Source organism: Rhagoletis pomonella, unplaced genomic scaffold (assembly GCF_013731165.1).
Source record: "Rhagoletis pomonella isolate Grant_MI unplaced genomic scaffold, Rhpom_1.0 Rhpom_scaffold_00003, whole genome shotgun sequence".
NCBI classification, from domain to species: domain Eukaryota; kingdom Metazoa; phylum Arthropoda; class Insecta; order Diptera; family Tephritidae; genus Rhagoletis; species Rhagoletis pomonella.
The window spans coordinates 85,094,772-85,113,697 of NW_023458557.1; the positions used below are offsets into that span (position 1 = coordinate 85,094,772).

The window sequence follows — 18,926 nt, forward strand, 5'->3', positions numbered from 1 at the left end:
AGTTGAAAGTCTTTTGTAAGACAATTGAAATACAGTAGCCAAGACAGTTTGAAATATTTTCCTTATTCTGGCACGAACGGCATACAAAAGAAAGCTCCCTTGCCAACTTTCATGGTGAAGAGCTTTTTTGAGAGAAAGCCGAAAGTATTTTAAATTTATTTATTATACCCGAGTGCGATTAAGCGGTGACTGTCTGTCCGTGCGTCCGTCCGTCCGTCTGTGCACACGATAACTCGAGTAAAAATTAAGATATCTTAACGAAACTTGGTACCTCCCATATAACAATAATTTTTAGAAATACGAAAACTGCGACATTTTATAAACTACTGCAGATTATTCACTCAAAATTAATATTTACAATGATTTTTAGACGAAAAATAAGAATATTATAAATTGTGGAAAAATAGGCGCAGCTACGCCCACTTATGGTTACATGTGTATATCTTGGCAACCGCTGCACCGATTTCTTCCAAACTTGGCACAGTTGTTGGCCTTGGTACAGCATACCAAACGGCCGAAAATTTTTAAAATCGGACAATAACCCCGCCCACATTCCATATTAGGGTAATTTAGAGAAATACGAAATCTTCGATAAATCAGTAAATATTTAAGCTAATTTATGCAAAATTTTGGAAAATGGGCGTGGCACCGCCCACTTATGATCACATATATTTATATCGGTAAGCGTTCTACCAATTTGTACCAAACTCGGTATGGTTATTGTGCTTGCCACATAGAAGAAAAGCGTTGAAAATTATTGAAATCGGACTAAAATTACGGCCGCTTTTCATATAACGGTAAATTTTAGAAATGCTTGAAACTTCAATATTTCGAAATTGAAGGACGCTAGTTTACTCAAAATTGATACACCCCGGCTTACCATCTAGCGGCAGCTTTCGGAAAGGTGATAAAACATATTTAATACTTTCGCCGGGTATTTAATGTTCGGCTCCGCCCGAACTTAGACTTTCTTACTTGTTTTTTTTTTTTTTAATTTCGTTTAAATTTTAGAAACTTAGTTTTTAATGATTTTTCTTTTTTTAATTTAATTTTTAGAGAGTTATAATTGTTCTTTTTTATTTAAATGTTTTTTAATTTAATATTCTTATTTTTAAATTTTATTGTTTTAGAAGGAGAAATATATAACTATATTTTTTATTTTCATTTAATTATTATTACATTTTTCTTTTTTTTTTTAATTTGCCGTTGTAATTAGTTTTTTTTTAGATTTGTTTATTTGAAAAAATATAAATTTTTTATGAGCTTATTTAGTTTTTCTTCATTATTTATTATTATCTATTTTTTCCTTTTTTATTTAGATTTATTTTAATTTTTAGATTTTATTCTTGTGAAAAGAAACAAAATTTTTAATGTAATTTAATTTTAAGAAGATTTTTAATATATATTTTTTGATTAGTATTTTTTTTTTCATTTTTATTTAATTTTCTCTTAACTTTTGTTTTTATCGTTTAAATAAAATATATTTTGTTATCTAATTTAATTTTTAAAACACTTATTGCTAAAAGTGAAACAGAATAACGCCAAGACCACCCCGTTAGCTGATCTTTCAGTTAGTCTTTCACAAGACAGAAAAGAGCTTTCAAGATAGTTGTCAGAATTGACAAATATCATGCCTTGTACCCTGTTAATCGCCGAATTCTTTAAATCAAAACGTTTTTAACCGACTTCATTCAACTAACCGATTCCCAGTAAAAGTTCCGCTCAAAGTTACTATTACCGATGTTATTACACTTATATCGACATTTAATCAAATTTCAAACACAATGATGACACCAGTTTACACCAAAAGTTTTCAATAACCTTCGTATACATTTCGCACTCACCTTGCTGTGTCTTCACTTGCACCGGTGTGGACATGGGACCGGCTCCCATTGAGGTATACGCTTGCACACGCACCGTGTAAATGGCATGCGGCGTCAATTCCGAAATGGTTGTCAATTCGCTATTGTCCACCATTTGTGAGTCCCAAGATGCCTCCGGTTGATTGGGATTTGTGGTGTAGTAGACTTTGTAGCCCTGTAAATGGAGTGAGAAGGAAGCATAAGGGAATTGAATGGATATGTAGAAAGAGATACGTATGTATATTATGTGTACATATGTAAGTATATATGTATAAGTAGTTAACAAAAACCGTAGAAGTTAATTCGTAATTTTCAATTCAGATATGCCTACTCCTTGGCATTCCCTTAAGCTGCAGTCTTTTATTCTGTAATCTATTGTTAGGCCATTTCAGCACCATTTGATTAACGATACTGACCTATAATACTCGATTCATGCATAATACAGACATACACACGCCTGTCAATCCAAGTAAACTGTAAGTGCGAGTGGCAGTTAACATTTTAGCCTACGGAAAAGGCATTAATCCATTGCTTCGAACTCACACCATAGCACATACACAAACATACATAAGTGCTTGATTTTATTTCCTAAGCAGTTTAGCTCAATAGGTCAATTATTAAATGCTGGTTGCTTGCTTTCTTAAATAGCCCCGCTTGCAGGCATCTAAAGTTGAAGGATTATGCACATACGTGTATGTTACATATGTGTAAATATATATACACTTATGGAATATATGTACATTAGGGCGGGTCTACGTTTCTAGGTGTAATTCTAAGCAAATTTGCCAAAGAAATAGGTTTCCGCAGCACTTTGCTGTAGTATTGTAAAGAAGTGCTTAAATTTTGTGTAAAAAGGGGTTTTTTGGTATGAATAATCCATTTCTGCACTTATCTTTTTCTTAAAACTTCCACCAGAGGGCGCAACAGTGATTATTTTCCCATTCTCTTCGAAACCTTTTTTCGCAATTTGGCAAACTATAAATTGATTTTAGACCTATGGTTTCTTCAGAAAATTTGCTTAGAGTTACACGTAGAATCCTAATATGCTATATGCGCATAGTAAAAAAAACGAATTGACCCGCCCTAATGTACATATAAATTTGTACATGCATGCATATATTCACATACCATATTGTCTGTATGCAGTTGTGCCTGTGTTTGTCATGTGTTAAAGGCATTGTCAAAGGGAAATGGCCAATGTGGCATACTAGACAATAGATTTGCTAGCAATTGCTTACATAAAATGGTGCCGGTTCAAAAACTTCATTGTTCACAGAAATGTAAAAAAGTTGCATATCAGAATGCATTTTTGTTAGTTATACATAGACAAGAGACGTCTAGAGATATTCTTAAAATGCTGGCTATAACAGCGTCTGTTAAAAAAAAATTTAAAGTTATTAAAGAAAATTTAAAATGTGGAAAGTGTTTTGAAAATTCCCAATTCAAAAATATTTTTGAATGGGATTGCCACCCACTTTCTATCGTATATTTATTAAATATTTAGTTTAGAAAATTAAGATAAATATTACTCTTTATGGGAGTTTAGCTTTGCATAACGACTGCTGATTGGAAGGTCGACCTATCTTGGCAGGCTGTTCGAAAATGCACTACTACCTCAAAAAACGTTTAAAGAACGCCCTATTTCAGAATTTAGTTGAAGAACGTCCTATTTTAGAATTCGTTTCAAAAACGCCCTATCTCAGCTGCCGATTCAAAAACGCCCTATATCTGCACATTTTCAATACATTTTAATGTGAGTTAGGGCATTTTTAAACCGAATACTGAGATAGGATGTTTCTCAATAAAATCGACATGCATAATTTGTATGGAAAGAGGTATTGGATAAGTGTAACGTAAAATAACAAATTGTGATTTTCAATTTCTAAACAGGTGGCAAGCCTATTAAAGTATTTTCGAAATAAAGCTCTCTTAAACTTCGTCCATTTGATACCCACAAAGAAATAAAACAGTTAACTTTTTAATTAAAGTGATTTTATATTTTCTAACCATCTGGCAACCCTCCTTAAAAATATTATTGAAATAAAGCTTTTTTAAATCTCCCTCGTTTGATAATCATATGGGGAGTATTTCTCAGTCATTCCAATAATTTCAATATGCGGCTGAAACTTTCCTTTAAAAATCGCTGGGTGTCAGGATTCATTATGGATAAAAGATAAGAGGCTTAATTTTTTGTATAAAGAATGGGAGCGAAGATAACTCCCGCCCATGTAGGCTTTTCTCCGTAACATAACAACCCTTAGTTCAAAACTCACAATCCTGTGGGTTAGCAACTGATGGATAAGGCCAACTAGAGACCTGGTTAGCCAAAAGGCTATCATCGCTAAGATAATTGTGCTCGAGAGTATGATGTTAGTTAAAACTTCCAAAGAATGGTTCTAAGTATCTTCACTGTACGATCGGTTCATAGTGCAAGAGACAGGCGGTAGGAAAGTATTTCGTGATATTTCTTTAATTAGAAAATAAAGTTAAGCCAGATCAAAGAAGAGAAGATTTGCCTCCTAGAGTGACATAAAATTCAACAATGCCGAAAAAAACATTATCTTTCGAGGTACAGAGGGCCTCAGTCCTTTTAAATGTTTAGTGCATGCTTTCCTGAAGGCAAGTTTCGACACTGTAATCTACCTATCTAGGGGTGAGGTAAATTTGTTACACATATAGATACATACACATATAAATTAGTTACATACACCCAATCCGCGTAGATTCAATAATGAAATGCACTTGCCTTTATCTAATCAATTTCTCATGTTTACTTGAAGCCAATAGCGACAGTGTTGCAATGTATGTATGTACATATATGTTGTCGGGATATTGTTTTTGTTGTTGCCCTTCATTAGGCAACATACGCCGTGTATATACATGTACTATGTATGTAGTTAACCAGCGGCAGCATCGCGCTATCAAACTAAATTCAGCCAAGTAACCACAGTAGCGACAAATAGTCGAAATATTCAGTTAAATTGGTAACCAACTTGCTAACAACATAGCTGAGCATTGTTAAGAAAACAACAACAAAGATAAATAATTAGTTATGCATATGTACCGGGCAATTTGATTTTCGAATAAACCAGTTTAGCCGAATCCGAAAACGAATCCTCATCATTCCAACTCAGGCTCGCTACGCAGTCCACAGTAATGTTGCAACAATCTTGTTAACGCGCTTAGCCTAGATCAGCCTAGACTTAACTGATTTCTCCTATCGCGCTTAGGCCAGATCAGTTTGGCCCAGGCTATAAAGGTTTATCCCATCGCATGTAGGTAGAAATAGTTTAGTTAGGCGCACAGCAAAAGTGCAAGAATCTGCAGAGAAGCCCCATTACTGCCTTGGAAAAATTCGGGGATATTCACAGAGAAAAAGTAAGTGCGCTTGGGCCACACTGGAGAAGTTAAACTTACGTTACATGTCTACTTTGTCTCATAACCAATATACATACATATGTACATACATACATACATCTGGTTTTGCTTAAGGTTATATTTTTTGTACCCCTGTTCGTTCTAATTAAATTTATATATGTTATTCTGTTTTTCTTTATCTTCATTTTTATATTTATACTCTATAGATAACAAAATCGATAGTAACATCCAACAAAATATCGATAACAAAACAGATAAAAATATCGAAAACAAAATCGATGGCAAATTCGATAAAAATTTCGATAGCAAAATCGATAATAATATTGGTAGCAAAATCGATAAAAATATCGACAACAAAATCGATGAAAGTATCGATGACAAAATCGGTAAAATAGATAATATTAGTAGAAAAATCGATTAGAAAATCGATAAAGATATCGATAACAAAATCGATAAAAATATCGATACAAAAAAGCGATTAGAAAATCGATAAAAATATCGATAACAAAATCGATAAAAATATTTATAACAAAATCGATAAAAGTATCGATAAGAAAATCGATAAATAATCGATAAAAAAATAGATAATAAAATCAATAAATAATCGATAGCAAAATCGATAAATAATCGATAATAAAAATGATAATATCGATAGCAAAGTCGATATAAATATCGATAACGAAATCGATAAAAATATCGATAACAAGATCGATAAAAATATGTATAACGAGGTCGATAAATAACGGATAACAAAATCGATAAAAATATCGATAAAAATCGATGACAAATTCTATAAAAATGTCGATAGCAAAATCGATAATACTATTGGTAGAACAATCAACTAGAAAATCGATAAAAATATCGATACAAAAAATCTACTAGGAAATTGATAAAAATATCGATAACAAAATCGATAAAAATATTGATAACAAAATCGACAAATAATTGATAATAAAATCGATAATTAATCAATAACAAAACCGATAAGAATATCTATTAATATATCGATAAGTCCCGAGAATTCCGAAAATCTCTAAAATCCCAAAATAGTTCACAGATTGAGTCTCTGTGTCTCTATCTACATATATCCTTTTCTCTATAATTACCATTATTTCAATCTTTCTTCCTCTATCTTCAACTGTACTTTTATCGGTATCCACATCCTCATCTTTTTCTTTATATTTATCTTTGTTTTTACTTTTATATTTATCATTTTCTTCATCTACATATTCCCCTTCACCTTTGCCCTTATATATATAAGTAAACTGTTTAAATTTACCTTGGTCTTCATTTCTGACTTTATCTTTATGCATATTTGTTTTTCTTTTCTATTTTTATCTTTGCCTAATCCTTTTCTTTTTCTATGTACCTACTCACCTTTACTTTCATTCTTGTATTGGTCTTTTGCTAAGTGTTATTCTTTAACCTTTTATTAGCAATTTTTTATTTTTTAATTAATAACATACATTCAAGAAGCACTTGTTTCTGTCCCAACCATTTCCGTTGCATCATTTTCATTGCACCATTTCCGTGTGCAATTTCCGTTGAATTTGCCAATTTACTCCCAACCGACCAACCGTCGCTAAAGAAGTTTCCTTTCAAAATCCTTTAATTTCTCTCCAACTATCTGATATAGAATATCTTGTTTAGGGCATTCGCCCAATTAAAAGATTTAAAATATTCTATGTATGTGTAGCACCGAGTATAACTAGAACAAATGTCTCATTCATTTAAAGATTTCGAGAATAACGCAAGGACTACATAAGGAAGTGCCTCACCGCTATGCAAAAAAATAGATGGACGTAATAAGATAGAATACCATAGGTCTTTATGTCGTCTACTATTCGTAGATACAACATAAGGAAGCGTAAGTGCGGTGAGAGAAAAACTTCATCGATAAGTACTCTCGTTCACTCCAGAGAACGAACTTTTCTTTGAAATTTCGCTTAATGCCGCAACGATTGTAATGCTAAGTTAATCTACAACACCACACGGAAGACACAGAACGTCCATTATAATACAAAATGACACATCTTTTATTTTCATTTCAGAGTTGATACACCGGAACATATAAAAAAACTTGGGATTCTTCCGCCTGCATACGGTGCAAGATGTGAATACGTCTACGACAGAAATTACATCTATACATGATCTCGAAGTTGAAAGGAGTGCAATAAGGATCAAAAGTAAACCAGGACCTCCATTGACACTGTGGTTAGCGTTTCTGACTTTGCACATCGATGATGCGGGTTCGATCCCTGCCGAAGTCTAGAAAAAAGAAGTCTGACGAGGAGATGTGGAGATCTCCGAAATAGCAGCTAAAACTTCTACCGCTTAAACTTTGTTGTTTTTTTTTTTTTTTTTTCCTTAACAAACAAATCGTGGTACAAAGCTCAATAACACTAATGAAATAAATATTAATACGCCACAATGAAAGTTGACCAATAATTATAAGAATTTTTTTTTTTGAGAATTGCAGACAGTCCTTTATCTGGAATAAATAAATTAGTAAAGTAGCCTAATGTACATGCATACATACATACATATGTAAATACGTTCATATGTAAATAAATTCATATGTGATGCCTCAGACAATTTTGCAGTTCAATGCAAGCCTATAACCTTATGAACAGATGTGCGCATCTATGCTTGTCTCTCAATTGGTGCAGCCACAGTTTAATAAAGCCATTCTATGTTGATTATGTGTGGTATAACTTAAGGCGCTGGCAGCTCAATTTCAAGTAAGTGTGTTAACATATCATTGCTGTTCACATATCAGTCTCTATATAGACTTGTATAGACAGCTATTTACGCCAAATAACATTTACTTTGGCATACGCATGCACATATGTACATATGTACATGTATACGCATATGCAATATACTAGGCTCTAGTTTAATTTAATTACTTATACATACAAGCGCTTAGGTGGGCAAACAAGCCTATGAAAGGTAAAACAAATATATATAAGTATTTATATTTATGCGTGCATCGCTATATACATATTTAGAATTTACATACATACGTACATTTGTGCCTGTGTATATACGTAGTGTACAAGTGTGCCGCAAATTAATGGTGACATACGAGTCACTTGCTTGCCATTGCTTGCTCTCCACTGCTCACTCGCTTCACAGATTTCGCATTTCAATCGTTTTAACCTAATCGATTTATGACTGTGTTGAGTAGTCAACTCGACGCCAAAACACCCAACAATAGTTAAATATATATATATGTATGTATGCAGCACGCCTTAGCGCCTAGAACGCCACCTACCCACTTCCGATTGCATACTCGCATTCATTCTCACTTTCTTCACAAATACTTAGTTATTCACGGCGCACAGTGGTCGGAGAAGCCATGTTTTACGCGAAAAAGCATATTTTCAAACTGTGATAAATTAACCGGAATAAAGCTATTCTTGTTCAGAAATGTCTAACGAACTTAAAACTGATAAGTATTTTCAATTATATCCGCTGATCCGTTTAATTCAATGAACTGGATCGTGGCACGTTCTAACAGTTATGAGTTGAGTTGAGCTTTCTTAACATTTTTTTTTTTTTTGAAAACTTTCAATTATAACACTAATTTCTGGCTCGGTGTTACTTCTAAAATATGGGAAATAATGATTTTATATGAAATATTGCATAATAAAACTTGGTTACTAAATTATCAACACCTTAATAACACGGCTTCTTTTTCAAGAAATAGTTTTTTCAAAATGTTGTAACTAATTTGTAGGGCCGAGTTGAATCCTCATTCCTCTACCAAAAAACTAATTCAAAGGTACCTTTAAGGATCTATGAAAAGAAAATCCGCGCATACTCGCTCCAAAAAGAGTGGCGTTATTTCACTAGATCAACTTTGACAGTTGTTCCAAATAACATAAAGTGTATTCAAATATTAAAGATTAATGTAATTTATTCTACATTAAGCATCGTATCACTTATACAAGTAAGACGTATCTTAACAAAGCTGAAGTCAATTTTCAAAAATCCAATAACGTATCCAATATGGCATGCAAGAATTTAAAAATTACTGAAGTTTCATGAAATTTGGTATTTAGTGGTTCTCAAGTTCGCTCATTACAAATTTCAAACTAGTTTTTAAATATTCAAAATGAAAAATTCAATATGGCGTCGGAAATATTTCAATATTCAAACCTGAATAACTTTCTTTCAAAATGAGACAACTCAAATTTTCGAAATGACAAATTTCATATAAAATAAAAAAAATAAAAAAAAAAATGTTCACTTCATTTTAGATATGTTCCCTTCTATATAGTAAATAAAATTTTGTTTTTGTTGTGTTTTTCTAATTTGACGTTAATTGGTGACTAGCGTGTCTAAAACCCTTATCGGTGGCATCTTAAAAAAATACCTGCCAATTTTTAGAAAAATTAACAGTTTATTTGACAGCTGTCAACTCTCAAAGTTTTAATTTAACATACAATTCGTGATCAGCATGTCAAAAAACGTAATCAGTGGTATTTTCAAAAAAAAATTTCTTAATTTTATAGAAATTGGCAGTTCATTTGACAGCTCTCTACTGTCAAACTATACAATACTATACGATCCCGCAGTTTTATTATAATCGTAACAGCCCTTCTAATTATTCGCGTAAAACACGGCTTCTCCGACCACTTTGCGGCGTTGACGCTGTTGTTTGTCCTTTTGTTGTTGTTTTTGTTTTTTCTTGCTATTCCACCTATTTAAGTCTTTTATTTATTGCACTATTATTCATTGTTTGCTAATGTTGTTGCTTCGATTTTGGTTGTGGCTTATTGTTGTTTGCGCTGTTTATTGTTTACTTGTTTGTGCATTGCTTTTGTACGCTGGTATTGTTATGTTTTCAATTGAGAAGCCTTGCATTGTTAGCTTTTACAATTGTGATTATTTATATTAGAAATTGGGCTGACTTTGCATAAGGCAGCGTGAGCTATTGTTTTAAGAAAGTTTGCATGCAGCTTTCGTAGGCATGCGAATGCTCAAGAGAATTTGAACTAATGGAATATTTTGTAAATTTTTTGATATTTCTTTCTCTTTTACACATGCAATTATTTTTAAAGTTTTTATATTTGGCTAGTGAAGGCATATGACTAAGGTTTTTTTTTTTTGAATGCGAATTGAATGCTCCTCAATTCCCTTGGATAGCAATAGTGGTGCGATGAAGAAGAACGTAGACTATTCGCCATTCAACTAAAGAGAAAACAACAAAGTTAAAGCATCCTACGATAAACCAGCTGACCTATTAAAAACCGGCGACAGAGAACTGTGTAATACATGTCCGAAGACTGGAATCTCAGGATATCTGCGAAAATTAGATAAACAGTGCAACTACATTTTTTGGGGCGGACATATTCCAATTCAGTATGAAAGACCTTGACCCATATAATAAATACTCGAAATCTTTTTGCATTCTCAGCTAAATTTTCTTTATGACCATATTAAGTTTGCAACTTTTTGCCTGAGTGTTTTTAGATTAAGTGAAAAAAGGGTCAAAGTTCATATTGCTGCGATATATATACATATATATTTGGGTACATAAGTAAAATTTCACGTGAAATAATTTTGTAGAACATTTAAAACCACCTTAGTAAAATGCCATTTGGGAGGTCGCTAGAGGGTTAAAATGTTCTAGAAAATTATTAACTGGAAAATATCACTGGGCGTATTCTCAGACAAAGTCTTTATACAAACAACTTAAAAGTTTTCCAGAAAAAACCTGCAAAAATTTTTTTAATTTGCTATTTTCAACCTTAATTATTATTTACCTTTTCCATATGAAAAGTACTACTGAGATCAAGAAACAGAATGCTTATGTGAATAACATATTGCGCTACATTACCCAAAATACTGAGTCTTCCTATTTTCAGAAAAAAAATTCCTACGACTTTCAAGACGTTTTAGCGGCCATCAAACCTGTTGGAAAAAGTTCTCTTTTTTATCTAGTAATCGAAAACAATTTTTCAAGAAAATAAAAAAATGATGTTTTTTACAAAACCAAGTCGATTTTTCCAAAAAATGGCCGCCATTTTGTTAATGTTCAAAATTTTTCAAGGATGCAAATATAGAGCATGAAAATCACTTCTACAATCAAAAAACCGAATTGGAAAATATTGATTTTTGAAAAAAATAGAAAGATTTGAAAAAAATTGTCAGCCGTTTTTCTCTAGAACCACTTTACTCTAAAATTTTCAGCGAATTTTTTTTTCTCGCAAAACAAAAAAATACGGGTCTCTTTATTTGCCATAAAAAAATGTGAAATATCATATTAAACTTGATTTCGAGTTTTGAACCCATTCACCCTGCATGAATTCAATTAGAATCGGCGTTAAGAGATGGCGTGTTCATTTCATATGCAGTTTGGAATTCATTGAAAATTTATACAAGCGTAAACGGTCATCTCGAAAGCCATCATAAATTGTTAAAGAAAGAATTTATTGCTGCGTCAGTAGTGGAATTTCTACCGACACACTGCCTCTTAACTGATTGAAAGCCGCTTTTGGTAGATTGGAGTTGAAGACAGCCTATAGCTTAGTCGAAATTGTGTACGATATTTTAAGCAAAGCGACACATTTTCGTGGTACATCTTCAAACTGAAGATGGAAAGTGTAAAACGAGCTGCAAATAATTTTTTTGAACGTAAACTGTGCTCTCAGCCTCCTCGAGGCACTTGCGGATGTGGTGTGGGAGTCAGTGTGTAGTAGGCAGACGAAGTAGCTGATGAGAGAGGTGCACGGTACATGACGAGGATAACATCTTGGGTCGCTCGAGGCTTGTTCGGGCTCACCAGTCTAGAGGCTTTTTGCGGATTAAACCTCTATGGGCATAGGTTGAAGTTCTTAACCTGCTTAGGGCCACGTTCTCAGCGCATAATTTCAAAAATTACGAATTTTGAGTTGTGCAAATTTAAAAGAATCTAAAACGAGGACCTGCTCAGAAAAGCAACCATAGAGCCCCTTGACATCTGGATTCGTAGAGGGGAATGGAAGTGGATGAGCTGAATGGAATCCCCTAACCAGCAAGTGTAGGTCTCCCGACAGACCTGAAAGCAGTCGCTTAGCAGGCGTAGCAACTCAGGTTAAGCTGGAAGGAGCTCAAAGCGATTGTCAGAAACAGAACCACGTGGCGCACCGGCATATTAGATGCTCTATATCAAGCTTGCGATTAAAGAAAAAGAAGAAAATTGAACATGCGCTACTTTAGGTTTGGTTGTGGTGGCAGCATTCATTCAGATTTCAAATGGAAGCACAATTTGGCTTGTGATACTTCTTAGAATGCTCAATATTGGCTCCGAACGTTTACCTATGTAGATATAAAACTAGTTAATTTGCCTAATGGCGCATTGTGGAGTAGATCTGACAGATCGTCGATAAATACTACTGCCTAAGTCTAACCAAATCTATACAGTGGCTAAAAAAGTGTTCCGACACTTGTGATTTTTCCATCGTCAGAACATCTGCGATTGATAGTGATTCGCCGGAGAGCCCATTCTACTATTACCAGTCAGAATCGGAAGCGCTCCGAGTTCAGAAGATTTGATGTGCTTTTCTGCCTGTTGTCCCTGCAGCTATATTGTTTTAGCCCGAGCTTGTACGATGTCAGTGGTACATTCGTTCCGCGAGGTATTTAGTTTTCAGTGCGTTCCTACATTCAATTATATTAGTGGTTTGGCTGTCTGAAAAAAAAATTCTAAATTGTCAAAAGTACATATATATGTAAGTACATACTTATGTAATTACATTTGCAACAACCCCTTTCCTTGTGTCCTTCAATACTTACACCTTAATAGATAATATATTGGCAATTGATATTCGTTAATTACTGCAATTTATGTATGGATTCGACGCTATTCATACACGTAAGTGTAGTCATATGTTTGTAACTGCATGTGTGTGCTTTGTCTCCTACTTTTCATATACTTCATACATATGTATGTGGGGCGTTCCATGCCAAAACGGACGGGGTTCACACTTCATGTGTTTGATTTGTTTAAAATTTTTAGGGTTGATGCATAAACATTAATAATAAATAGATATGAAATTTGAGCTTGATTAATACATTTTTAAAAACTTTACAGCACAAAAGGAAAAACAAATCGATTTAATAGTTTTCCAAATATCTCGAGAGAGAGTTTTCAAAGAAAAAAAAATATAATAAATAAAAAATTGTCTTCAAACCAAATTCGACAAGGGATGACGGAAATTCGTTCCAAAATACATCATACACCCACCCTGTCGGAAACAACAACAACCCAAAAGGAAAAATAAAATTAACGCCAGCTATGCAAACGCCTGCACGGTGGGCAGGAAGCAAAGATAGGTTGCATAAAAATGTCGACAAAAACTGAAAGCAGGGTTGTATTTGTTGATATTTTTAGGTTAAGAATCCCTTTGAATTGAAATCCTAGCTGCTCCTGTTTTAAAGGTATCCACATTTTACATAGTTATGATAGGACCGACTTTTGCGAAAGAGAAAAACATCCTTGTGCATTAAATATTCAACAATGTATGTGTGAGTAAATGTGTGTATATATATTATGTGAAAATATAAGTTTATGTAAGTTTTTAGCCGATTTCAATCGTTTCCAAGGCGCACCACGTAGAGGCAACTTCCTTTGCACCTCTTTGTTCTTTTTTTGGTTTTTTTTTTTAATATTTTTTTCTTGCTTTATTTTTTTATATTTGTTTTTTGTTTCCTTTTATTTTTTTGTTGGCTTACCATATAATATAGTCACACATTTTAGTATTGAAATATTTTATTATTTAGTTAAGTTTTTATATATGCTGGAATGAAAATGTCATTACAGTTTTCTTCAGGCGACTCACAAAAGTTGGTTTATCAATCATATTTATTTTGAATCTATCCCAGAATTTAATGAATTCCCTATGAACTGACTTCCCGGCCTGCTCGGACCATAATCCTATACCAAATATTCAAGAATGAAATAGATTGCTTTAAATGTTTAAGGATAAAATGGATTTTGACAGTTTGAGAAATTCCAGTACTTTTCAAAGCTGTGCGGAGTTCGTTAAGATTTTTATCAAAATTACTAAGATCCGCTTGTTTTGCGGAAAACCATGTATTCACGATTTTGCTCATGGCTTTGAACGAGGCAATATATTTGGTATTGTTTTTACTGAGAGTTTCTTCCATACAAACTATGTTCGACATTTTTTTGTATGTGGAAGACACTGTCAGCAAAAAATAAATAATTGCAAAAAATCAACGAAATTTTCTGGTAACTTCAGACTTGCACTTTACTAATTGGCTCAAAAGCTACATTTTAAACATTTTTCTAAAAGATCTGATTAGAAATTGTGATCAGATGAAAGTGTCTCCGAGCCAATAATTTTGTACGGCACGGTACTTATAAGTAATCTAGGTTTCACGAAAAAAAAAAAAAATAAATACAAGGCAACATTAAAATTTCAGTCATTTGTTTCGTTGCTGTGAGCTTGTTTCAAAACTTCTGGCTTTTGCTATAATTGTAAAACTCTGTGCATGTCATTTTAACGTATTTAGGTACATACTTATATTAATCATCAACTATTGCTTATGCAAAACGTGCTACATTTAAAAAAAAAATCGCATATGAAAGAGCACCAACCCAACTCGTAATAATTTAAGTATACAAATTTTAGTATTTAGTATAGAAATATTCAATTGAAATACGCCAATATTAAAATGAAGCGCTTTGCACTTAACGGATGCTGTTTCATAATTAAGTTAAAAAAAAAAAATTTATTTAAATTCCATGCTGTCTGTAATGGGATTTGAACCCTGACGCTCTGGAAATTAGCAAATTGTGGCAAGCGTGGTATGAAAGTATTGTTTTTAAGTACGAACATTTCAAAACGATAATCAAATAAAAAATATTCATGTTTACTATGCGTTATTTCCCCCAGTAAATTCATAAAATTTTTCTTAATATTAAAACGCGTTTTTTCTCTCAGCGTAGTCATTTTTAAGCAAAATTTGTGCAATCAAATCGAAAACCGGGACACTTAAATGAAACCCGGGACATTTTAAGGTTGGACCGGAACACCGGGACAAATAGTCTAAAACCGGGGCATGTCCGGGAAAACCGGGACGTCTGGCAGCCCTACACACAAAGCGCATACTTTCATGCGATTTTCTTTATGATCGCATTTGTGTTCTGGATGTACAATAGTCATTATTTCCTGACAGAAGAGTACATAAATACCAAAATAAATCTCATACAAGCTTTGAATTTATTTACTTATTATGAGGAGTACCGTTGGCCTAAGTTAGAGCATTTTTATTTCTTGCACAAGCGCAGTGCGACTTGCCTGCGCTACTTGCTTATAGCAACAAACCTTTAATAAAAAATTACTACCGTATTATATAGCATACAATATTGTATACATACACACATATATTGCGATATTGAAAGTGTTTGTAATGAGAAAGTTCACGCTACAGAAAAAGGTAATTGAGGTGTTTTATCTAAGTTGTATACCGGTAGCGCCCAATAAATCTCGATCAATTATTCTTTCGGTAGGAAAAAATGAAAATGTTTCACATTGATTTGATCCGTTTTAGTGAGTTAAAAAAGGGGAACAGATTTGTATTAGATTTCTTTTCGTATAAATATGCTCTAATTATCGAGAAGTACGCCTTCCTCTTTTGCAAATATATCCTATCAGAAGTATATAAAATGTGGATATCTTTAAAACAGGAGCAGCTAGGATTTCAATTTAAGCGGATTCTTAACCTTAAGATATCAACAAATACAACCCTGCTTTCAGATTTTGTCGACATTTTTATGCAACCTATCTTCGCTTCCTGCCCACCGTGCCTGAGACTTGCACTTTATTAAATATACTAAAATTTAATGGGCTACAAAATTGCATATTCCAAACAATTCTAAAAAGATTAAAAAAATTTGTGAATTTGTAGTGTACTCATTTTATTCAACTTCGGTGTAAAAAAAATTCATAACTCAAATTATTTTAGAGTGCACCCCATAATACTATACTTAAATATTGCGCATTGCATTGTGATTTTTTTTTTAATTTTTTTTTGAGATGGCATATTTTCAAAAACCTGTACTTTTTATCAATAAATTTGTATGTGAAAAATTTTTAAAGAAAAACAAATTTTTAAATATTTCTTTTCATAGAGAATTTTGATGTGTGTATGTGTGATTTTTTTTTTATTTTCTCCTCGCCCCGTTCTTGAGATCTTTGGAAAACTATTAAATCGATATGTTTTTTTTTATTGCTGGAAAGTTTTTAAAAATGTATTAGTCAATCTCAAATTTCATATTTATTTATTGTTTCTGTTTATGCATCAACCCTAAAAATTTGAAACAAATCAAACACATGAAGTGTGAACCCCGTCCGTTTGGGTATGGAACGCTCCATGTACGTAAGTACCAACAAATATTATTGTGCTTGTGATTGATTGTGCAGGCATATCAATTTCAGGTCATGCTGATTTATTGCATTCGCGATGTACACAACAAAAACAACAATTGTATGTAGAAGATTGCTAACGCTGACTGTAAATTCAGGCCATTGTTTCATTCAATGAACGAACGCGTTGATTTGATTTGGCTTGAAATATATTAAGCCATTAAAGGAGCCAATGTTATTGGGTGATAAAATTTAAATTTACTATGAATAGATAGTTAGATATTATAAAGATTAAAATTTTATGATATTTAAAGTATTTGAAAGCTTCGAGTGTGAGAATTTTATACAGATTCAACAAGTCAATGAGTTAAAAAAAAATCACACTTGTCTTTTTACTAATAAGCAAGGAAGGATGGAAATGCTGCACAACTGTCATATTTTTTAGTGGGATAAACACGGCATAGTGGCAAGAGCTATTTAAAACAATTTTAACTGTCGCGCTATGTATAGACGCGAAGAGAACAAAAAGATGTAAAAAATAAATAAGCCAAATGGAACTTTGTTTTGTACAATAACGTCCATTATCCCAAATACATATGTTATTCAGTGTCATTCGCGAACTGAAACGGCTTGAAAATATGATCGTATGCAGCGGTGCCTAAATTTAGCCACGAACTGGTCTGCCAGCTGCGGATTTGCTATTAATCCTAGAAAGACCAACAAAACGAAGCTGTGAAGGTGTTCACACTGAACGAAGCGAAGCAGAGCTTTTCTCATGGACTCGGTGGCAAAGATACCACAAAACTTTCCCTCATTAAAAAGCGGCAAAAATATTTCCTCAACTTTATTCAAAAGAATAGTTGTAAAATGAAGTTGTAAAGCATCATGAAGCTGAAAAATGAAATAGAAAATTTTAAATTAAAAACTGCCTTGCTTTAAATTCCAAAACGCTTCTGGAAAAGCTTGCTGTATGAACACTTTCATATAGCTACAGCAAGCTGAAAGCTTCACTCAGCTTGGAATGGCTTCGCTTCGTTCGACTTCGTTTTCTGTGTGAACGTACCCATATGCCTAGCTTCCCCGGATAGGTGGCGTATTACTCATACATTCTGATAGGGTCAAGTTCTTGGGCGGGATCCTTAGCAGAAAGCTATCCTGGAAGCTACCAGGCTATGAAACTTTGGTTTCTACTTCAAACCGGTGTACGAGCTTCTGGCATTTCTCAATACTTCGACTTCATACCAGAGTTGAAGGAGGAGTACTCTGTCAGAAACGTTCCGTATTCGGTAGACCAGATTTTGAAGCATTTTTTAAGCATAGATGGCCGATATAAAAAACAAGCCAATTGGTTACGCCACAGTGTATTATCGATTAGAAGTATAAATATCTAGTCTGACAGCTAAGCGGGGGAATACCTGACCTCGCTCTTAATCCGCTCGGAATATTTCCAAGTAAAGTTTATTTGGGTGCCAGTACATTGTAACATCGCAGGCAATTTCAGGGCTGATGAATTGGTAAGGCAGAGTATACTTAAGGCCACTTCCATGTACAGGGAGGGAATAGGAGTTCCTTTGTGTAATTTGGGGACTCTTCCTGGAGAGATGGGCTTACAGTCCGTTCAGGAAGTGATGGGAATATAATATTGCAAACTTCAGAGGCTATCAGAAAATCACGATTAGCCAAATCTTTGAAAAGGAATACCACCAGCACCAGCGGGATAGGAAAGGATCCCCAATGATACCAAACGAGATTTCAGACAGGACGACTTCATTTCCTGTGATTACTTTACTCTGATATTGGAAGGATAAAAGCTACAGAATGGAACTGCTCAGGAACAAATCATGTGTGCTACCTTGGACTGAGTAGGCGATTAAGAAGAAAAAATAAATAATTAATATTTGATATTTATTTCTGAGCTCAAAGATAATAATTAATATTGACTTTTACTTTTCAATTAAGATTTAAAAACCCAAAAGCTATACTAGCGTTAAAAGTCAATAACAATTATTATCTGTGAGCGAAAAAATAAAAAATAAAGCAGGTAAAGTCAATTTGACTTAACCAATACTCTCCCAATTTATTTGAAAATAAAAATTTCAGGGATTTTAGAAAAAATAATTTTTAAGAAAAAATCTGATTTTTTATCAAAACTATTCAAAACTAACCATTGATAAGAAAAAACGATTTTCTTGAAATGAAAAACATATTTCACAAAAATTTGAAAAAAAATACCAGAGATTTATAAATGATATCTTTTTTTGGAAAACAATATTTTAAGTTTATTGTGGAAAAATAAAATTTA

General features: G+C 33.2%; 1 protein-coding gene across 1 annotated transcript in view; it reads right to left on the reverse strand.

The window, feature by feature from the left end:
* The window catches only part of LOC118735705 (tyrosine-protein phosphatase Lar), a gene marked incomplete at its 3' end in the record, with an annotated part of 988,245 nt that overhangs the window by 81,944 nt on the left and 887,375 nt on the right, over positions 1-18,926 (reverse strand). The window contains 1 exon segment of the mRNA XM_036465626.1: positions 1,845-2,037. Coding sequence (XP_036321519.1) covers positions 1,845-2,037 — 193 coding nt within the window.